Source organism: Cyprinodon tularosa, unplaced genomic scaffold (genome assembly GCF_016077235.1).
Source record: "Cyprinodon tularosa strain WSP-4 unplaced genomic scaffold, ASM1607723v1 ctg256, whole genome shotgun sequence".
Classification (NCBI taxonomy): Eukaryota; Metazoa; Chordata; class Actinopteri; order Cyprinodontiformes; family Cyprinodontidae; genus Cyprinodon; species Cyprinodon tularosa.
This window is the reverse complement of record NW_024038950.1, coordinates 434,629-458,120: the sequence shown is the minus strand read 5'-3', so window position 1 is coordinate 458,120 and position 23,492 is coordinate 434,629. Positions and strand designations below refer to the sequence as shown.

The window sequence follows — 23,492 nt, the reverse complement described above, 5'->3', positions numbered from 1 at the left end:
ATCTGGTTGGACATTCTTCATGTTTCATCACAAAAGGGAGCAATTACCATTTTCATAGAGTCAGATTAGTTAGGATTGTTTTTTTTTTCCTTTGGAAAAATTAAATCCTTGAAAAGTTACCACAAGTTCTGGTCAGTGAAGTTTTGTTTAACTCATCTGTTTTTCCCTCAAATGACCGAAATCAAAACACAAGATTGCCAAGCAGCATTTTTTTAATGATATTAAAATGCTGATTACAAGAAATGTTTAAAAACGTTTGATAACAACCGGTCTTGATGAAATCCCTCAAGCATCTTACAGACAATTTAGGTGACGGGAATCATCCTCTTACCGGCAACCAGCAAAACCTAATGAGAGCACAAGCACTGAGCAAAGCAAAACACATACAACTGACATTAAATAGTAAGACAAAATGCCTTGAGGTTACAAAGTGAAAGGTTAACGTTTTTATTACTCCAAAAAACGATGGTTTCAAACCAGAAAAAAAAAACAAAGCATCAATACAATACACATTTATCTTTTAAACTGTAAACTTCAAGAAATGTGACGGTGATTTTCAGCCCAGATACATCTGATAAACCTTTGAGCAGAAGCACATCTGAACACAGTCAATTTAGACAGGACCCAGGTTAGCATTGCTCTCTAATACAACTCCAAAGAACCATCATTTGTCACTGTTCGCTATATAAATAAGTTAGACAGGCTGGTCCTAATAAAGAAAAATGCAGGAGGTTGGATGTGCTGCATCCATCCTCCTTCCCCCCTGCAGAATGTGATTAATAACCTAAAATGTCAAAAACTTTCTTTTATTTTTGAACTACACTTTATCCACAGCTGGGAAGTGTTTAAAAATGTAAATACTTTATGACATTTCATAGCATAACAGTTTTTACTACCTACATTTCAGTATCCGAGTGGTAGATTAAACCCAATCCTGCACAGTATAACCCGGGGGTGCTGAGTGTGTCTGTGGGTTGGGCTCTACCAGCAGTGATTGTCTTCAACATTCATCTTGAGAAATGTATAAAATGAGGAAGAAAAAAAAGGAAATCAGTCTCCTAATGCATGTGAAGATATTAAACCCAGGATCCATACCACTCAGCCACGTTTGCAGTGTTTATTCCAAAAGTACAACACAGTAATGCATTAGTGTCAGAAATTGTGGCAAAAGGCAAAATTCAAGGCACGTCAGCAGTAAAAAAATCTAAACCCATACACCTGAAACTGCCTGACTCTACTATAAACACAAAAGGCACCTGGGTGGCATCAGTAAAGGCAGTTTAGAAGGTAAAACAGCAATATAAATAAAAAAGGAAGGCCCAACACTGATATCAACTACTAAACATCATCACTTCCTGATATCACTCCTGTAATGTGGATGTTTAACATTCACTATACACCATACTGCACTATTTTTTTTTTAAACCAATCAGCTTGCAAAAGCTATGTTTGTTTGTTTTATACAAATGCTATTATTTTTATTTGGATTTAATTCATACGCTCTAAAATGGAAGAAGAATTGCGAATATAAGCCAGAACATTATGATCATTTTACGCCTATAAGGGAGACAAAAATAAATGTTGGCATTTTTATGGAAGTTAGTTGATGGTTCTGATCAGATGTGAAAATACACTCGCCTTAAGGTCAGAGTTAATGATTATATAACATGTCAATCATGCTTGAAATGAAGAAATGCTGCAAAAGTTTCAATCTTTTGATTTTCTCTGATCCAAAGAAATACTTGAAACCAATATTCTAAAAAAACAGACATAGACCCTAACCCTTGGCTGCAAAATGTACCTTAGTTACTTGCTTTATTAAAAAATAAACACAATAAAAAATATAAATAAAATCATCATAGGCACTTGAAATCCTGACTTGATATTTGACCAATCTTCTAAGCAGACAGAGTTCAGTGATTGGCTTCTTGGTGCAGGTCTGACTTTATAGTATAGTCCACATTTTTTTTTAAAGAGCTAAAGTTTTAATGCTAACTTAATTTATTCATCCAAATACCAGTTTTGATGTGTTCAATATTTTTGTGTTGTTGGAAGACCCAACTGTGTCTCATGCTTCAACCATCAGACAAAAAGTATCAGTTTGGGTTTAGGAACCGACCAAAAATCCTCAATGTTAAAACCCAAAAAACTCTAACAAGGATGTTTAGAAAAAGCCAGTAAAAAAAAATTTTGACAGTGGTAACAGTATCATGCAGAGAGGCTCTTTTTCTGCTAGTGGTCCAGTCTAAAGTAGTTTTAGGATGGACGTGACCCTAGCTGTATTAAGCTTTGACTCCAAATCAACCAAATCAAAAGAAATCTACCAAAAATAGGTTTAATATCCAGTCAGACTTGTAAAAAAAAACAAACAAAAAAACATGCTAATGCCTACATAAAGTGTGCTTTCTCTGCAACAAGTAAAATTTTTTCCATATTTTGTTAGTGACTGTATATATTTGGCCCTTTGTGGATTACAGAAAATCCTACAGCAAAAACCTGCAAACCCGACAGTATTGCTGTTTCTATTGTTAAAGATGTTTGTTGCACGATCTTTCCAATCTAAAAAGGGAACAGTTTATGAAATTTATGTGGCTTCTGAAAGTATCTAATTTAGCAAAAACTGTAAAAATACCAAGTATACCTATAGTTCTAAAGCATCCCCTTTTAACAGCAGCGCGCTCATATGGGACACTGAAGTGCACACAATGCCTCAAAACTGCATAGATATCTGTTGAGATTCAGAAGCAAACCTCATCCATCGAGACCCAACTGTCCAATCAGAGGTTGGGTTATGGTCATGGTTCCGTACACCATAAGTGAGCCCTTAGAAGCCCTTTCACACTTTCTTGTTAGATCCAAGCTGCTAGTTGCAACCCTAATCAGGCACGTAGATTTCAGGAAAATCGACATAATGTTAAGGCTTATCTTTCAACATTTGATCCTCTAAAGCTGTTGCAAAGCACAAAGAAACGTCTGTCTATCCATTGCTCTTCAGCACCACATCCTGGATCAATCTGTCACACTGTTTTGTTCTTTGTTGCTGCAGCATAGTAAGGAGTGTTTGTGGAGGACAGATTCTCAGTCTTTCCAAAGGCAAGAAAAATCATGGCAGGTCTCAGTGTGTTGCTGTACTCAGTCGGGTAAAATGTAACAAAAAAAAGGCAAAATTCACGGCTCCATATGCCCTTGTTTTCTCTTCTGAAGAGACAGCGATCACACTTCTTCAAAGAAGGCCATCTGAGACATGTATGCAGAGTTCCGCTGCAAATCAAGACAAAGGCATTATGTGAGAAAACTGGAGAAACATCCATTCAACAAGACTTCACCAAATCTGAGGTAATTTCATTTAAATACAGGCTTCTTTCTTACATCTCTCATAGAGTCGTGTTAAAGTGCTAAACTAGCCTTTTTGCAGGAAATACTTTTAAGATGTTTGAGGATCTGGTCACACATTACAGTAATACAGTGGGGAGAAGTAGTATTTGACAGATTGTTCAGGTTTCTCTACATGCTTTGCATGTAGAAATCTATTTAATAAGTCATATTTGGATGTTAGTGATGGAATCTAAAACAAAAACAAAGATTGCTTGATATCTAAGTAACTGTTTCACATTTTGTTGCGTAAGTATTTGATGCTTTAGAAAAAAAAAATCTTAATCTTTGTAACAGAAAACTTTGCTTTCAATTAAAGATATCAGGCGTTCCATGTAATTCTTATGAGGTTTGCACACACTAAGACATTCACCAAAAATTCAGCAATGCCCTAGCACACAGTGCAGCAGGGACTTTGGACCAGTCCTCCAAACAGACCTCCAGATTCTTCAGGCTGTTTCTGGATCATTTTAAATTTCAGCTCCCTCCAAAGAGCTTCGATTGGTTCTAGTCAGGATAGTAGCGAGGCCAATGCAGGACCTTTAAACTCACTTTATGGAGCCACTCCTGCTGGTGTGTGCTATGGGTCTTTATTTTGCTGGAAAACCCAGCCATCACCGATCTTCAATGCCCTTTCTGAGGGTAGGAAGTAGTTGGCTAAGATCTTCGAATACATGGTCCATCCATGCAGGCATTGTGTCCCATTTGCAGAAACCCTCCCAAAAGAATGCTGTTTCCACCTCAATGCTTGTGGTTAGGTTGGTGTTCCTGAGGTTGTAATCATCATCTTTCAAACACGACGAGTGGAGTTTAGACCAAAAAGCTCTATTTTGGTCTAATCCGACATGACCTTCTATTCATGCTCTAGGTAGGGGGTTCTTGCTCGTGCGGCAAAATGGCCTGTGCAGACTGACCAGACTAAAACAGACGGACCGTCATCTCCCAATGCTTCCATTTTTTTACCAGCTGCACCAACAATAGTTGCCCTCTGACTAAGCTGCTTGCCTATTTTCCACTGGCCCATCCCAGCCTTATGCAGCTCTATTATTTTATCCCTGATGTTCTTAAACAGCTATCCGGCCACTGAAAAGAAGTTGGAGTTTGATTAAGCTTGTGAATGGGTGCTGCTTTTACAGATAGGAGGCTCAAAGAAAGTGGAAACAGGAGGACTTCTTAAAGAAAAACTAACAGACCTATAACGCTGCAAAAAATGGAAATCTAAATAAGTCATTTTTTTTCTTAAAATAAGTGCATTTTGTCTTGAATTGAGGAGGTAAGAGAAACATTTTGCCAATAGAACAACACAATTTACATTTAAAATAAGAAAAAACAATCACATTGTCTTATTTCAAGTTCAACTTATCTAATTATCTTATTTTAACAGTAAAAATACCCATTCCATTGGCAAAATATTATCATATTTCCCTACACAAATGAAGGGTAAATACACTTAATTGACAAATTTTTTACTTATTTCTAGATTGTTTTTGCAGTGAAGAGCTGGAATAATTACTGGTTGGTAGGTGATCCAATACTCATGTGATGCCATAAAATGCTAATGACTCACTGTAAAAAAAATCCAAACAGTGTGATTTTCTTAATTCGTTTTAGATCCCATTACTCACAGTGGCGGAGTATCAATGATAGAAATTTAGGACTTCTACATGCTTTCCAAGAGGTAAAACCTGTTTAAATCGGCAGCAAATCCAATACTTGTTCTCCCCACTGTATATGTGTCTGCAGCAAATGATTAAACTTCCTCAAATTGAAAAAGTAGATCGGTATTAAGAAGAAATCATATACATGGCTTCTTCTGTTTCCAATCAATTTTTCCCATCTGCTTTCCTCAGATGTGACCAGTGTAGCACCTGAGAATGCCAACAGAACTGCAGGTGCATTCATTTATCTGACTAATACACTCCAGACATTAAACTATAAGTCATACTAATTTACAGTAAAATCTATTTGCACCTTATGCTGATTTTTCAGAACTCCTTTACATTTTTTTTCCCATTATAGTCATAGAGCATGTATTTGTATTCATCTCTACTCTACTCTAGCATAAGGCGTCAGATTTTCATGACGCCTGTTAACATATTTATTGGTCAGAATTAAGATATCTTTCCCTAAATTTACACAATCAGGGCAGAAATAAACAAATTGCATTTATTGTGATTTGTAGTATAAAATGCATTACTTTTAATGGCTGCTAAATGTGAAAAAAAGTATGAAAGCAATTAAAAAACAAATGAGAATACTACTATTTATGGATCTATTTAATACAGATGCTTGCTCTTGTTGCACCTCATCCTCATCATCTATATTCGTATTGTATCATCATGCATTTCAGTTGCTGTAAAGGCTTCATAATAATATAACTGACCTGTGGTGAGAACTGCTGCAACCAAAGAATAAATTTAATGAATGCTTCCTGTTTATGCTGTTAGGTCAATAATGAGGATGTGTTAGCATAACAGGCTGCAGTAAAAGGTATGCTCTATGTCAAAACAATGGAAGGTCAAATAATAGCATAGATTCCAGCATTACATGTGCAAAATGAAGCTTCTTTACAAAACACCAGGTCTACTATTCTACAATTTTTTTTACTCTTTGAATGCGTGCAATATTTTATTATTTACAAAAAAAAGGAACATTAAATCCTCTGCAGTGAATGGCAAAACCTATTCATTCACTTAAAAGTAAAAGTGGTTAAAGAAAAGCTCATCCCATTTAGTAAGTTTTGTGTATTTTCCCCTAAAAGTACATTTTAGTTACCTTTTGTTGCAAAATCATGGCAACAAAACAGCTAACAACAGGAACAAAATAAACAGGGAGGCTTTAATTTTTTTTTTACATCATTACTAGTGTACCCTGATGGGTTTCTGTGTAGATGTTTCAATTTATTGTTGGTGTTTTGTTGTCTTTTTTCTTTGTTATTTTGCTTCTTCTATTCACTCTGTTTATTTTCTCCAGTTCTTTTCCCCCCACCATTTATCCCCTCTTGTCAAGGCCAACAATATCCTGTAATATTCAGATAAAAAAAGAATTCAATAAATGAAAGGAAACAAATAAATTCAGATTATTAGAAGAGCCTTGTATTTATAAAGCCCTGTACGCGAAGTACATTTGTTCAACACAACACCATTCTGCTTGCTACCATTATGAGTAAACATTATATCCATCCATCCATCCATCCATCCATCCATCCATCCATCCATCCATCCATCCATCCATCCATCCATCCATCCATCCATCCATCCATCCATCCATAAATATATATATTTAAGATTCTATGTTAGCATTATCTGGTATGGCTTACATGTAAGCATTTAGGGCCCCTGTATAGCTTTAATATAATTTTTCAGCCTTTAAGAGGTATTTAAGTATTTAAAAATAGACAGATGGAAGAACGGAGTAAATAAAAATGCTGCATTTAAAATGGTATAAGAGGAAAAATATTGGATTTTTTTCCCCCCGGGATAAAATGGTAATAAAATTTGGATATTCACTTCAAAAGACGTTCCCCAACACGTCATCCTTCTACCTTGCATAGCTCTAAAATCCGTCTGCATACTCACGTTGCTGTGAGGTAAGTATACAGGTTCTTGGACGTATCCTCTTGCCTCACTGGGGAGGCTGTACATGCTGGCCTGTTGCTGCTGCTGCTGCTCCTCCAGCTTCAGAGACTCGATCTCCGACTTCAGCTCCTTCAGCTGGTCCTGCAGGTGCTTGCTCTTCTCCATGTACTCCAGCCTGTTGAAACGCACCGCTATGTCATCAAACAGGGCCGAGATCAGAACTAAAAGGTTAAAGCAGGTGTTTTAATCACCGCCTCACCTCTCTCTCTCAATCTCCATGGACAGCCTCTTCATGTCCGAGTCCTTGAAGTCGAGGCGTGACGATGCTGAATCATAGCTGAAGTCGGCCGGCTCAGGAGGAGCAGGGGGAGTAGAATAGGCTGCTATGAGCTGAAGGACAAAAACATATGTCAATATGCTTTCTTTATATAAAAAACTATCATGTTTGCAAGCATTTTATATATGCTGTAACATCACTGAATGCAAATTAAAAGATGTGACAGTTGGAGTTCTGTTATAACCGTGTTGCAGCTCAAGGTCAGAGTAAGAAAACCTTTTTTATTAAACACAACTTGTCGTCAGTCATATTTCTCCTCTCTGCATTGATTTATCACTTCCATCTTTAAAAAAGTAATTTATCACTCCTTTAGAAATTATTAATATCTTAATGACACAGTATTTGTTTATCTTAAAGTAATAGCTTCAAGAGAGGAAGAATCCCACCCCCCCTTTCTTCCTGCCATTTGCCATCTGGGGCTTCTGAAGTTTATGAGTCAGCTCTGATAAATCAGACTGTCTTCATTTTCTTGTTTCATAATAACCTTAAAAGCAAAACAGCTAATCTGTGGCTTGAGCTTTTAAAGTAAGTGCACTCTGAAATGTAAGAAATGCTAAGTAATAACCTTCTGAAGGAAAAAAATAATAAAAAAACGACAACAAAGGGATGTGCATTTATCCACAAAATGCATGAAAAAAAGCAGAATGAATCATTAGCACAGTACAGGGTATGTTGTTTTGGTAATTTCAAGGAGTTTCTGCTTGGCTCTTCGTTCAGCATCCTTGGCTTCTGTCAGGTCCTGCTTTAGGTGATCTGCTTCTTTCAACCTGGAAAAACAGGATTACTTTGTGTTATATTGACAGATCCCAAACAATATTAATTTACAAAACAACACAGCTAACATTCTCTATATTTATCTGGTCCTTGGTAGAGATGGAAATAGAGCCCTAAAATACAGTTATTTTTATTAGAGGAGAAAAGTTTCACATTTAACTTTTTATGACAACCCCAGTATCAACTTTAGTATATTTACTCAGAAGGGAAAAATGTTATTTTCAGGTCAGCCTGCAGCTTTTTCTACACGATCTCCGTCTGGGGACTTAGATTGCTGATTTCAGCCAATGGTTCTACATCATTAAGCTGCTCAATGAATTAGGAGCTAGTTTTCTGGCAAAGTACAACAAAACTTCATTAATATTCCCTATTTTATGTGTTAGATTTCATGATAGACAAACAAGGACCACAGGCCCTTTGGCAGGAAAACAGAAGGGTTGGTTGGAGAAAAGCTCAGTTTTTATCTCAAGGGATAAAATCACACATTTCCCATTGTAAATTTAAGCAAACTCAACGTTTTAGCTTATGACAGAATGGCTGAAACATTTTTTCTCCAAATCAACTGGTTGGAACATGATGTTTGTGGAGCTTTCAACAAAAAAACAAACATTTTATGGAGGTGGAATAAAAAAAAAAACATTTTCAATGATGTGGACTTCTGGTAGTGCAGAACCACCGCTTTCCAGTTTTATAATTTTTATATTTAGATCCTCACGCTTTGGTTAGAATAAGTTTATTTTAAGATACTCCTGTATTTTTTCCCATCTAAAATTAGTCCATCCATTTTTATGATGCTTCAGAAAAGAAAAATCTGGTTATCCTCCCGCAGCAGTGAGCTTGTCGCAGATATTTTTGATTTATACCCAATATTGAAGCATGGTCTGTGCTCTGTTATTCCATGCCACATGCAAAAAGGGACAGTCAGGAACTAGCTGCGGGTCTAGATACGGCCGAGGCAGTGAGGAAGTGGGGGCAAGTTTGTACGACAACGGAGGGACATGAGGGTTAAAAAGAGCGGGGATCCAGGTGGAAAAAGGGTCTTGGTGTTCTCATGCACCTCGCTCTTATAGCTGGTCCATCTTCACGAGTCGTTTCCCACAATAGCGGTCATACAAACAAAACAAGCAGGTAAGGTACCAAACACGAAATACGCATAGTGTAGAGCGGATGTAGATTTGACCAATCAGAGGCCTCCTGTCTGCAGCACTGTCTGCGGTCACCTACAATTCTGGAGAGGTGCACCACAGTGTCTGCAGAAGGGGCGGGGCATGTCTGCGTTAACTGCAGACATGCAGTTTCTAAGTACAAACTGGCCTTTAGATCGTCCATTGCTCTCCACGGGATTTTTCTTTGATAGCTTCTGTGTGAAAATCCTATAAGATCATGAACTTAAAAAACCCAGACCCCAAAAACCTGGCACTACCAACCTTGCAACTCTTGAAGTCGCTTAAAATCTCTTTCTCCCCCCGATTATGATGCTCATTTTGGTCTTTAGGATTTCATTTTCACATCTAGATACCTAAATACATCGAGTCATGGCTAAACAGGTGTACCTAATAAACTGGCCGATTACTGTAAAAGCTCTAGTTGCAAACTAACATCTTCTCTACATGTTTTGCGTCTATGTTTTTTGCAGTATGGATAATTACATATAAATTCAGAAATTACAGTGGAGCTATTTCAACTTAATTTATATAATGTTAATTAATTTTTCTATATAACTTAATAATATATAATTTTGGTAGTTATTATGCATAAACTTCCCCTAGATGTAACTAAATCCAGCCTATATGAGGCCATAAACAGATATAAAATCATACGGAAATAGACTATGTCAAATCATTGGAGTTTGTGACGCATCAAGGAATATTAAAGCGAATATGAGGAACCAGCTCAGATGCCACCTATCAGGATTGGCACACTTCATACTACTGGCATACAAATATTAAGAATTTAACTCATTTTCAAGATTAAGTAAAACTCCTTTTTTGATTTAAGGTATTGTGTTTAAGAATGCATCCATACAATTTGTGTCCGATTTGTTATAATCCAGATATTAATTTCCCCTCTAATAAACCAAAGAACTACGAACACAGCACAACTAAAAGCTGTAGCACTTTCCTGAGTTTAAAACCAAAGCTTTTAAAGAGACAACAGGCCGTAACATGGGTGATTATGCTTTCATTGGGTCGTTAGGCTTTAATTAGGAGCTTTTTATTCATGATTTTTTTTTTGTACTCTTCGCTGCCTCTTTATCTTTCATAAATAAATACGTAAAGCATAATATTGATGATCGATTGGCAGAACAGCCATAAAGCAAGCAGGAATTAATTTAAGCAGAAATTCAAACTAGCAACAGTGAGGATAAATTCACACCTCCTCTCCGACTGCTCCACCAGCTTTACAGCCAGCTGCTCTGCCTCCCTCATCTTCTGCTCCATCAACCGTTTCTCCTCCTTGGTCTTCATGGCTGTGACCTCTAATCTCTGCCGTTCCTGCTCAGCTTCTGCAGCTTTGTGAGCCAAAAGCTTGGCCTCCTCCTCAGCGATCTGAGCCTTCTCCGCCAGCAGGTCTGCCGTCTCCTCCGATCGAAGCTGGATAGAGAAGGTCAGGATCATTTTATTTAAACAAGAAAACAAACAAAAAATAAACAACAGATTCAAATGAAAAAACGGGAAACTTGTGATGATGCAGAAATCTTTTCTGTAAAATTCTTTTAATTTTACTGTTTAATTGCATTGTTACATAAGGGCTGGACAATTTTGCCAAAACTCATAATTGCTATTTTAATTTTGTTTGCAGTTACTAAAAGTATTTACAGCAGGGATTTATAGTTTTTCATCATCTTCATGAGTCCATTGTTACAGGACTTTACTCTTACTGTGTGGAAAACAGATTATCCTGAGCTATTTATATATTTTTATGCTGCTATAGGTTTATGCTGCTGAAGGACACAGGGACTACTCCTCAAAACGTGCTGCATGCAACTCACTTTTCTTTCTATGTGGTTGCAAACCCACACAGTGGCTGCAACTAAAAAGCTTACTGCTGTTAAACGTGATGTGATGCGGTGTGACAAAAAAGTGAAGGCCTCTATGATAACAAAAATGAATGTGTTTTATTAAAATGCGATTATATTGAAAATGCAATTAATTGCACGGGTCATGCAAAGCTTGCTGTTCCCAAAGAAGAGCCACCAGTTGTCTAAAACATGTTTTTTTAATTTGGCAGAAGGATAAACATCTCACCAGAGCCTCATTGGCAAGTCGCGCCTCATCCTGCAGTTGGAAAAGTCTTCGCTCCATCTCCTCTTTTGCCCGTTCTGCTTCCTCTCTCATCTGCTTTTCCCGTGCCAGGATCTGACGCTCCATCTTAATGGGAGGAGTGAAAACATTTATAGTAAATAACTTCTAAAAATGGAGAGTTCCTCCAAAATACAGATGTTTTTGCACAGTTCATATCATCTGTCAGGAGAACAGCTATTTTTATTTTCCATGGAAGTTGGATCGAGGAGGAGGAAAAGTCACTAAGATATTCATGTCGGTTGCCCTGCTTTACATATGGCTCAGTCTTTTCTCAATGTTATTGATTCTTTTAATGGTGTGCAGTCTGTGACTGGTCCTACACATGTGCATGGACACACTCTTGATCTGGTTTTATCTTATGATCGACCGGTTTCTATCTTGGTGATCAGTGGCCCATTATTTTTAGATCACATGCCAGTTTTATTTAGGATAGACTTGTCCTGTAACAAAGCAAAACGGCTCAACTCGGCTCAGTCTTGTTCTCAACCCTTCTACTGCTGGTCAGTTCTCATCTGCTTTTAATCAGAACTGTACCATCCCCGAGACTGTAACAATTAAAAACTAGGATCTCAGCAAATGGTTTTATTCTACAAGAAAAGTTGTTCTAGATTCAGTCGTAGCATTAAAAATAAAGACACTCTAAAACCAGGGATTAACCCTGGATAGATGATGACTCTCGAGCTGCCAGGAGAGACTGTCACAGTGCTAAGCGTAAATGGAAAACAGACAAATTACAGGAGTCGCTCCTGATATTAAAGGAATGCTAGTACTGTTACCAAAAGACTGTAAAAGACGACACCTATCAAATGAAGTTGTATCAGTCACAATCAGTCTGTTTTATCTAAAATCATTGCCTTTGTTCTAAATGCTCCACATAGCTGTACAGAGACATCACCTGCTGTATGTGAAAGCTTCTTACACTCTTCTGTTGACCAAGTCACTTCTCTTAGGGCCCAAATCATCCCTCCGCTCAGGACCCATTTAGTTTTTATACCTTTTGCTTCTGTTTTCCACAGCTTTGAAGCCGTGACCTTGCTGCCTTTGCAGGAGACAGTCATTTAAGGCCAACAGGTTCTGCGGATGATGCTATTCCACCTTGATTATTGAAAGATGCGTTTCTCTTGTGAATAACTGTCTTCAGGTTTAGTTCCTGAAAATCTAAAACATGGAGTCCTCCAACTTCTAATTAAGAAAGTCCCCTAGGATCCCTCTATTCTTGTGCTGTCAAATCTATCAGCTGCTTTTGACACAGTTGACCACATATCTTACTTTCTGGCTTAGAGCAGTGGGTGGGTATTTCGGGGGCATTGCTTTAGATTGGTTTAAATCTTATTTGGCCAAACTTACATTCTGTGTCTGTCTGGATGGCCACATGTCCTCCTCTACTTCCTTATCTTGTGCTGTCCAGCAGGGCTCAGTTTTGGACTTTCCTCTTCATGTAGTAGCTCCCCCCTATTGGGTCTATTTTTAGGAAATATTGGGATTTCTTATCATTGTCAAGCCAATGACGCACAAATGTATGTCCCCTAAAAAAAAACTGACTCCAATTCTCTTTGGTCTCTGCTTTTATGTATGGAAGCCTTGAAAGCCTGGAGATCCCTACATTTATTAAAACTAAATGACGAAAAGACAGAGGTGGTGTTTTTTTGTAGTTCAAGGGAAGACTCAATGACTGATACTGGCTCTATGGCCGAATATGTCAGGACTATTATTTAAAAAATTCAGGGGTTAAAATAGACGCCAGTCTTAAGTTCAAAAACTCACATTAGAGATGTTGTAAAATCCATCTTTTTTCCACTTGAGGCAGCTAGCTAAGGTTGAACCTATCCTTTCACATCATGTTTTTTGCAACCACTCAGCTGGGTTACTACAATGCACTATATAAAGGTATCAGTGATTATTACATTTTTCCAGGTTCAGAAGCTACAGAATGCTGCTGCACGTCTCTTAACAGGTACAAGTAAATGAGATCATATTTCTCCTGTTAGCTTGTTTGCATTGGCTGTCAGTGCATTTTAGGATTCGTTTTAAAATCCTTTTATTTGCTTTTATAGCTGCCGCCCTACCTGTCAGAGCTGCTGCTGTACATCCCTACACACCCTCTCGTTCCCTTAGATCAGCTGATAGTTGTTACTGAAGGTGTCAAAGACAAAATGAAAGCTCAGAAGTGATCTTGTTTTTTTCTGTTGTAGCCCCAAAGCTGTGGAATGACCTTCCTTCGGCCGTTAGACAGGCCTCTTCACTCTCTGATTCTATTCTCTCTTTTTAAGATCCCTTTCTTTTCTGTGGCTTTTGACAAAATCTGAGATGTTGATTTAGTCTTACTGTGTTTCTTTTATTACGGCTATTATTTAATTCCGTATTTTCAAGACAATAAGGCGCATATAAACGTCTTTTTTTCCCCTCAAAATGTGTGGTGCGCCCTATGTGTGTTGTTACTGCGGACGTTTGAGACCACCATGAGAACGTTAAAGGGGGAAGTGTGGGTGTGGATTGTGTATAAAAGAACAGGTATGTGCTTTATGCAGAACTCCTCATCGAGGAGATGATGAAAGAGTGGCTGAGGGAGGTGAATGTAAGGAGACCAGGTGGCTTTTTCCATGCATCACCATCGCTGTTGATCTGTGACTCCATGCGTGCCCATCTCACAGCTGATGTGAAAAACATGGTGAAACAAATGAACGCAGTGCTTGCTGTTATTGCGGGAGGTCTGACAAAGGAACTTCAACCGCTCGACATCGGTGTGAACCGGCCATTCAAAGTAATGCTGCTTTCACACCAGACGCAGCAGGAGTTTACATGCAAAGTCAATGGTTGACGCGCGTCAAGGCGCTGCAAAAGGTCCCGCAGCGCGTATTGAGCAGCAGGCCATAGCTGAAGCAGCTCGAGATGGAAAAATTAAACTTTTGCTGCCCGACGCACCGCATCAACCAATGACAGACAGACACATAGCTGATGATACAGAGCGCTGTGATCACTCCTCTGAAACAGTTTATTAACGCCTAAAATAACTTAAAATGCTGAAACCTGCTGACAGAATATGTTCGCTTTTATTATCCTGGTGCCTGCAGTTTGGATTATTTTGATGAAAAACACCTACCAGCCGCCGCGGTGACCGCGAGGAGGCGACCCGGCCAGAGGCTGCTGTTGAATTAAGTTTTCAGGTGGATTTTCCCACTTAAAAACATATTAAAACTACTTTATTCCCACTGATCACAGCAAATACAGCTGCAAGGCAAAGAAAGGATAGAGTAGCTCCGCCCAACGCGCGTCAGAACTAACTGGTACAATCTAAACTGCAGGCACCAGGATAATAAAAGCCAACATATTCTGCCGGCAGATTTCTGCATTTTAAGTTAATTTATGCGTCAATCAACTGTTTCAGAGGAGTGATCACAGCGCTCTGTGTCATCAGCGATGTGTCTGTCTCACGGCCAGCTCCCAGGTTTGATTAATACTTTGTAATAAATACATGAATAAAGCACAAAAATACTCAGTTTTGCCCCCGCTGTATTTTTAAATGCGCAGTAAAGGTATTTAAAGGTAGTAGAGGACATGTACCTGTATATAAAAAACGCGCCCTATAGTCCGGTGCGCCTTATGTGTGTGTTAAATACAGTAATGGCACACATAACTAAGACTGCACCTTTTAGTACGGTGCGCCTTATGGTCGCGAAAATATAGTACTATATTTATACACAACTTTATTTATTGCTTTATGTTGAAAGTTTGTATCTTAGGGTTGTGTAAAGCTCTTTGGTTCTGTTGGGTGTTTAAAGTGCTTTAAAAATACAGTTGTTATGGTATGGTGTATCAAAATGCAATGGCTTTCCCTCAAGTCCTCTTAGGACCACTTTTTAAATATGAATCCAAACGTTTGCATTAAATTTACTGGAGATATTTGGGTCAAGATCAAGTTTTTAAATCAAAGGCAGTAAAGGTCAAGGAAAAAAGAGAAGGCAAGCAAGATGGAAATAAAGGAAAAAGCAAAAGATCAATAATGACAGAAGGAAAGAAAATAAGGCAAAGAGAAAGAACCATATAAACATGATTGAGGACAGGAAGGTCAAAGGAAGGAAGGGGAGATAAAAGGGAGGAAGACAAAATTAATGAAGGACAACAGGAATAACTAAAAGAAACAAGGGAGGAAAGAAAGCAGGAAAAGAAGAGGAGATATAATGAAAAAGGAGAGAAAGGATACAAAGGAATTGAAGGATAAAAAAAAGGGAAGATGTGAGGAAGGACTGAATTAACAAATGAAGGGAAAAAAACAAATATATTAATTATAAATAAGGTTTCCAGTTTATTCTGTGTTCTTCAATTCAGACCTTGAAAGTGTTTTAATAGAATCCCATCCTTCCCTCACAGCAGAAGATGCCAGCATACTGAGCACCAACCTTCTTGCGGGCCTTCTCCTCTTTAGCTTGAGCCTTCATCTGCTGCACTTCGATTGAGTCAACTTTCCTCCTCCTCATGAACAGATCATGGTTCCCGATGCACAGCTGCAGGATCTAGAACCCAACAGCAGCAAAGTCAGCTACTTCCGACACATCCTGCACAGCAGATAACCGATTCAGCCAAAGAAGTTAAAGCCTACCAGTTTGTTCACACGCAGCTGTGATGAGTAGAACTTGAAAACATCTTTCTTCTTATCCAGCGGTTTAATTGTGAACTGTAAGAAAATGTTCAGTCGGTTATTTTACATGAGTAATAATTTTTTTTGTGTGTTTTTGTTAAAGTCGCCAAAATGACAAACATGAACTGATCCTACCTTCTAGTATTTTTATTTCTTTAGTAGTGTTTAGCAGCGCTTTTCTGAACACATTTCTAATCGACATTTCCCACCCAGATGTTTTAACGTTATGTCCTGAAGTATAGATTTTCTTCAGGTCTTTTTTCCCTATTTCAAGCAAAGAAACTCCTAACTGTGGATGTTTACACCAGTAGAATTTGACCAGCTCATAAATGGTTTAAGGAGACTAATCCTCCCCTTTGGGAGGATAAGAGGAGGTTATGAAGAGCTGACTTCATTCAAGTATTAGTCAGACATTTCATGAGTCATATACTGCTGCCCCATAATAATCTTGGCACATTTAACAAATACTTTGAACTTTTAAACTGAATTTAGGAAAAAAAAACAACTATCAATAAAAGAATTAAAATGCCATGCATAATGATTCTACCCCTTTATTTCTTACATTAGGATATGATGTGATAAATAAAACAGCAAGTGGCACGTAATTGTGGAGCAGATGGCAAAAGCAAACCTTTTATGTAAAGAAGAATTTCAGAACTGCTGCTTGCATGTGCTGTCAATCAAATCTGAGAAAAATTTGAGGTCAATTTGAATACAAATCCACTAGAGGTTGAAACAGAATGTGACATAGATTTAAAAGACGTGCAGCAGTAGTTGCAAAAAAATGTGTTTTTAAAAAAAATACTCTGAAGAAGTAAATAAAAAAGGTACAAAAGAAATAAATGAGGAAAGGGATTGCCTTCGAATCGATGCAATCAACTGGTTTTCCTTAGTCAGGAAATTGGTTGAATTGTAAACTGCCTTGAGGTGATGTGTGTTGTGAATTGGCCTTATATAAATAAAGTGAATTGAATTGAAAGCCACCTTTCATTTTCCTACCAATTTGTGTCCATTTTTGGTGGCAAAGTAACAAAAGTTAGAAAAACTGAAGGGAATCAAGACATTACAGTTGGAAAAAACTAGTGGTGGGACCTGATCAAAATATTTTAGTTATTTATAGGGTCTTTAATCAGTTAATTGAAATTAATCTAACATAATATACAGATCAAACAACATTATCAATAAAAAAAAAAAAACGTTTTGCTCTTAAATGATTGAATAAATACACATATGAGCACAGATATACAAATATGTATAGTTTTTAATTCTTTATTTAAATTATTTAACCGTCAGATTGGGTTAAATGTTTTAATTGTGTAGATTTTTTTTGTTTAGTTTTAGAAACCCTTAATATTTTATACAACTTCTTTGAAAACCTACTTCTTTAGAAGTGAGAACTGTAAAGAACATTTATTATAGCAAAATTTCTTCCATTGATAATGTTAAAAAATTTAGGAGCAACTAATACTACCATTAAAATGTGCTGTAAACGGGAGTTAAAGTTCCACTTCTAAAACTGACAAGATGAGTATGATGGTAGAATCATGCAGAAAGCACTGCCTTTAAGAAGAGCTTAACATTTTCTATTCGACATGCAAAATTAATGCATTGAAGCTACTTTTTTTTATCTTAAAGCCAGTATGACTAATAATCCATGCTGTACCCTGTTTTACCAGGGAGTTGGTGGTTTATTTAGATGTGGATTAACTTATTGCTCTGAAGTTCATCATCAGATTTGATGCAGCCTGGCTGTAGAAATTGTGCTGCAGTTCTGGATGCTAAGATAAGCATAGCATATGCTGCAACGTGAACAGCACTGAAAGGGTTTTAAAGCTTGAATACCCACAATTTTGATTCTGCTTGTGAGCCAGATTTATGGGTGATAAAGCAAATGCAAATACAACGGTTCCTGCTCTGGACTTATGTATTAATAAAAAAAAAAAAAAAAAAGGCAATAATGTAAATTCTAACACGTCAAAATCTAGATAATTAAAGCCGGGCATACACTACGATTTTTTTCAATTGCTGCACGCAGCTACAGCTCACACTGTACAACGACACCCTGCGGTTTCGTCGTACAGTGGGAGTTCACAGCTCACGATGTATGTTCTCTCACTGTGCGGCCCAACGTTTGATGCGATCTACCTGCTCACACTTTATGTCTAAAAAACAGGTCGGACTCAGCTCTGCAGTGAGATGACGCTACTCGGACTCGTCTATCAGGAAGCCAAACAAGAAGAAGAGGAATATGAAGCTCCCTAGAGTGAAAAACGCTGCCCTGGCAATTTGTGCGAAAGCCCTAAAAAACATAAGGCGACGACATATTTGGACAAAGACATGGCTTTGCAAACGTGGCTACTATTGTCTGTCATTTTTACAGGAAGAACTCCATTTCACTCATTGCAGCCCCACCATGCTTCTGTGTTTTCATCTGAGAGGAAGAAGAAGAATCCCTTGTTTGCCCACTGAGCGATTTGCCCATGACCGGCGACTGAAAATCAAACATTTTTGATTTTCTCCCGACCTCACTATTCCTGATCGGGAGGTGGTTATGAGAGGCTGATCGCCCCTCCTTACCCCCTGTACACTACACGATGTACCCACAATCAGGCTGAAAGTCAGCCCGATCAAAAAATCCTCGCATGACTGGAAAGTCAGCCTGGAAAGGGCAAAAAAAAAAAAAAAAAAAATTACACAGTGTAAGCCCGGTTTAAGCTAAATCAGGCATCCCCAGTCGGTCCTTGAGGGCCGCTGTCCTGCAGGTTTTAGAGGTTTCTCTACTCCAGCGCAGCTGATTTTAATTGAAAGCTGATCAACAGGCTTTTGCTCAACTGCAATCATCTTAATCAGCTGTGCTAAAGCAGGGAAACCTCTAAAACCTGCAGGACAGCGGCCCTTGAGGACCGACTTTGGGGATGCCTGAGCTAAATGAACGCATTAAAGTCATGGGCCCAACTTCTAAAAAAATTGCAAAATTCTGTAAAATTTTGAAAATATAGGTTGTTTAATAATTCCTGTTGGACTTACCTCCTTTTCACTATAGGAGATATTCCGGATCCCGCTCCATGGGAAGGACTTATTTGGGTTGAGTTTGTTGTTGGGGTTATAGATATGAAGACCCTGAGCGTCAACACCCAGTAAAAGGTCTGTGTCCCTCTTATTTTGCTGTTGATGTGAATCGTCATGACAGAAACATTAAAGGCTTAATGCTTTTTATACCAGCTGGGAATATTGATATTACGTTACAGTCCCCAACACTCACAGTAATGGCAAAGTAGCTAACACCGTACATTTCTAGGTCCTGAGCAATCTTTAGGTATTCCATCTCAGCTTCATCTCTGAACAAAAGAAGAGGATGTCAATCAACCAAAGCCTGACAAATGGAACTAAGACTTACAAAGTTGTTTGTGTTCGGTTGGTCCTACCTGGCGATTCCTCTGTGTTCGGCGTACCAAGCTGTGATCTTCTCCTCCCACATGTCTGCTGTCATTTGGTACTGCATTAGAACCTGATATAAAGCAGGAAAACAATGACTAATCTCAAAGCCAGGCCTACAAATTAGCCCAATTTCACTAAAACTTGGATCTAGTTTGTTTGCTTACCCTTTTTGGCAACAGTTCATCTTGTGCAAGAAAGCCGGGCTTGTGAAAGTTTGGGTCATAGTCTCCATACTTGGAGGAAGAGACATGATGTTTTAATGTTGATGTAGATATGCTTTATTGTTAACCAATATAGATATATGGTTATTAAACATATATTAAGATTAAATGTGTGATAACAAAAGAAAACAGAAAGCAGTTTAGCTTTGTCCTACCTTTGCCTGGACAGCATATGATGCCAAAAGGACTGAGGCCTCAGGGGAACAGAAAATCTCTTCATCTAATATCTGTTTCTTTACCTAAAATAAAAGTTTGAAAAAGTTTTTTCAATTACACATAAAGATCACCATATTTTAATAAACGTAAAAAAAAAATTGTAATCACTTCACTGACAAAACATGTTCAACTAAATTGTTAAGTGTTGCTACCTGTAAGAAAAACAGGTGTTGTGTAATTTCTTGGACCAGTTCCTCTTCGACTTTTTCAGGGAAGAATTTCGCTAAAAAGTGGAACGTTATGGGGGAGTCCTTAGGAACCTCATGGTCCAGCACCTTGGAGGAAAAAAGAAATGAAAAAAAAAAAGAAACAAACAAAATGTTCATTCATATATTGGAGTGAAGAGTTAGAGGAAAATCCCAATCGGTGAGACTTTATTCAAACAGAGGATGCCCATTGCTCACCCGTTTCTCAGGTTTGAGCCAGGCGTAGGTGTCCTTCACCGTGTACCGGAGTCCGAAGAACCAGGTCTCCCTCAAACCAACTGTGCGACACACCAGGTCAAACAGGTCTTTACCCTTCCATTTGACCTGAGACAACCAGAGCAAGGGGATAAACATGCAAAGATCTGAAGAACAAAGCATTTCTGACAACATTCTCAACACTAAGCAGCAAATACATGTATCCTACGACCAGGGGCGCTCCTGCCCTCTGCAGGAAAGATTAGGTGCAACACTGATCTTTTTGTTTTAAACACCTATCTTGCACTTAACTTAAGAACTTTACAAGGACAGAAAAAAGTATATGAAGTCAAATAAACCTTAACAAAAAGCTGGTACAAGTTTGATTGATCAGAGACACAGAAAAGGAAAATCTATCTATCCTGTGCAAAATTATTTTAAACTGATGACAGCACACTAAAGGAGATCCAATTTTTTTAACCAACTCCTAATAATTCTCACATTTTAAGGTTATGATGGATAGACAGACTGAGGATTGTATCTTTAACCACAGAGACTAATGACTCTAAATGCTATTCAGACTGTAAAATTCCACCTTTAACTGATCATAAAGCTAAATGAGTCAGAACCTGTGTAGACACCAGTCTGCTAAATACTTCCCTGGGGGCAAAGCTGACTAATCTGTCATGTTTTAGGAGGTATGAGTTATTTTGTTTCACTGGTTGTCATAACTAAGAAAACTTGTGCACATCATGAGCGCCTCTGTGCAACATAAAACTATTTACACAACCTTCAACTCTGCCATCCACAATGTTCCTGAATGTAATAATTTAGGATATTATACAACAGACTGACACAAAATAATGGATCTCTCTGAAGCTGAAGGAAAATGAAACATAGTTTCTAAGGTTGTACAATTTATATTTAACTTCTTTTTGTAGTTTTATCCAACTGCCTGCAGCAGTCACATATACAGGACATAGATTCCATCTGTTTGTAATTTATTGCTTGTATAGTTTTATATTAAATCACGATCAGTTAAACTAAACATATTTATCAAACACCCCCAAATGAAACATGCACATCAACAAAGTCAATATAGCTACTCTGACAGGCTTGCAAAGGAGATGATCGATCAGAGAAGCAGCTTAAAGGTAACATAGCGAGCTAGATTCTCAGGTTTAGTTCTGCACTAAAGTTGTTCTGACTATGTTATTAGACATTATAATTTTCTGATTATTTCTTTATCTAAATACGCAAAATCAAACTAACTGAAAACGGGACAGAGATTTATTTTTTCATGAAAAGTGCACAGCTTCACTAGAGGAAACAATTTTCCTTATTTTTGTTGTTTAATATTTTGTAGTAGAAATTGCATGTTTGTTTTAGTTTGGCTGTGAATTAAGCAGCTCTGTCATGCCTTAAACTAGAGGAGAGCAGGGTCAGCTAAAAGGTCTAGAATCTGCTTAAGTACCTCTTTTTGGTATCCATCGTCGCTAACACATTGTACGTAACGGTTATGGTTTTAATCTACGCTCTGGATTACCCATAATTCCAAGACGTATTGTACAAAATAAAATACTCAAATACGTTGTTCTTTTAAGAACTTTATTGCGATTTGAAACATATTATATTAGTGTATTTTTTTACCAGCCGTCTAATGAACTATACACAGTTATTAACATAGTAATTAAAAGTACCACTGTCTGCTTCGGCTCACCATCATGGTGAAATCTGCCATGTGCTGCGGTATAAATACGGTTCAGTCAGTCAATTTAATATCAGGTGGGTTTTAGAGGAATTTTTCACACCATTACATCTGCAAAGGGACGTCCTAGTCCACAATTGCGTTGGGGGCCTACCAGGTGTCAGTGACGGGGCCCCTAAGAGGTTGGGGGCCCCTAAGCCACTGCAGTCTCTACTTACTGATAGTTACGCCAGAACAAAGACAGAACAAATATTACTTCTGCACTCAACAACCCTGATCTTTATGTGTAAGAGGTAGAAAGATGAACCATAATGGAGTCATGATGGGGGATGGTTTACTTTAGCGAAGAAAGGAACACTAATCAGAATTATTTGGGAAATGAATAGAGATAATTACTGGGTAATAAATACAAGAAAAAACAATTTCAAGGCTATTTTGTGCTTTTCTATCAAATAAAGTTTTAATAAAGTTAATGAATGTTAGCATATGCCTAAAGCTAATATTATCCTCCAGAACTGCAGCTCATCTGTCTACTGTGTGATAAATATAAACATGCTATTTTATGTTTTGAATAAACCAGTACATATATGATTAGATATTTAGAGCTAACCTCACAGCTGAACTCCATCTCAGCATCCATAGTGATGACTTTAACTTTAAAAGTCTTTGGCTGTTTCTTCTTCAACCCCAGGATGGACATTTTGATGTGATTCTAGATTGGACAGCTGTGGAAATAAAAGAGGTTTCCTAAGAGGGACATCATAAAAACCACATCTGAAGAGTAACAGCATCAAGAAAACAATTAATTGTGTTAACTTTCTTCATATAAAGCATCCTGAATTCAAAGTTTCAGTTAGTTTTACACATCAATAGAAAGAGCAGCTTAAAGGTGAGGATATAAAAGAAGAGGAGGCCCTATTACCGGGGAGTAGAGTTCAGCTTCTGCCGTCCAAAAAGGATCAGAGGAGGCTGGGCTTTTGTGTTTGTGTTGGTTGGAGCTTCCGATGCTAAGCTAACTTTTCTCACTAAACTGCGTTTTCCCCCCTCCCAACGGTTAAGACACGAAAACAGTCCACAACAAGTTATAGCAGCATTGGAGCCTTAGAAAGGCCTCCATAATGATTATGTACCCGAAGTTTTGATAAAGTTTGGGGGAAAGTTTCAAACTGTCGTGTTTTAGCTAGTTAGCAGGCTATTCAAAATCAGAAGGACTTTCCAGAAGATTTTTGTTTTGACTCCCAGTTACTCTAAAGGCGGGGGCAGGAAGAGTCAGGAATAACGCCATGGCGCCTGTGTCTGCTTCAAGGCTGTCGGAAATATCAGTCTCAATAAATGTAGCGTTAAACACTGAAGCGAAATATAGTATTTTCCGAAGCGGACCTAACTGGTTAATGATCTATTAAAAACATAAAGATGTATAAGGAAGTTTAAAGTAGTGTTGACAAGTGGAGGCTGTTTGGTAATGTGAGTGACAAATATTGGAACGTCGCTCAACCTGACAGTTTT

The 23,492-nt window shown here is 37.9% G+C and overlaps 1 protein-coding gene across 1 annotated transcript; it reads right to left on the bottom strand.

Annotated features, from left to right (window-relative positions):
* Window positions 1–194: 194 nt before the first annotated feature.
* nf2b (neurofibromin 2b (merlin)) lies at window positions 195–23,247 on the bottom strand. The gene is made up of 17 exons (XM_038288457.1): window positions 22,909–23,247; window positions 22,597–22,711; window positions 20,282–20,407; window positions 20,030–20,152; window positions 19,817–19,900; window positions 19,605–19,673; window positions 19,428–19,510; window positions 19,265–19,340; window positions 19,030–19,167; window positions 15,964–16,038; window positions 15,764–15,877; window positions 11,310–11,432; window positions 10,438–10,655; window positions 7,952–8,054; window positions 7,210–7,340; window positions 6,951–7,125; window positions 195–3,261 (listed from the first exon to the last, which is right to left on the bottom strand). The coding sequence occupies exons 2-17, from the start codon at window positions 22,684–22,686 to the stop codon at window positions 3,214–3,216; spliced, it is 1,776 nt and encodes a 591-aa protein (XP_038144385.1). The 5' UTR covers window positions 22,687–22,711; window positions 22,909–23,247; the 3' UTR covers window positions 195–3,213.
* Window positions 23,248–23,492: the final 245 nt, after the last annotated feature.

Excerpts from the sequence above, each read along its gene's own strand:
- nf2b (XM_038288457.1), bottom strand. The coding sequence starts at position 22,686 with ATGTCCATCCTGGGGTTGAAGAAGAAACAGCCAAAGACTTTTAAAGTT. Across the intron at positions 19,511-19,604 it reads ATGAACTGTTGCCAAAAAGG|GTTCTAATGCAGTACCAAAT; the intron begins GTAAGCAAACAA and ends GCTTTATATCAG. Across the intron at positions 19,168-19,264 it reads TTAGCTACTTTGCCATTACT|CAAAATAAGAGGGACACAGA; the intron begins GTGAGTGTTGGG and ends TCACATCAACAG.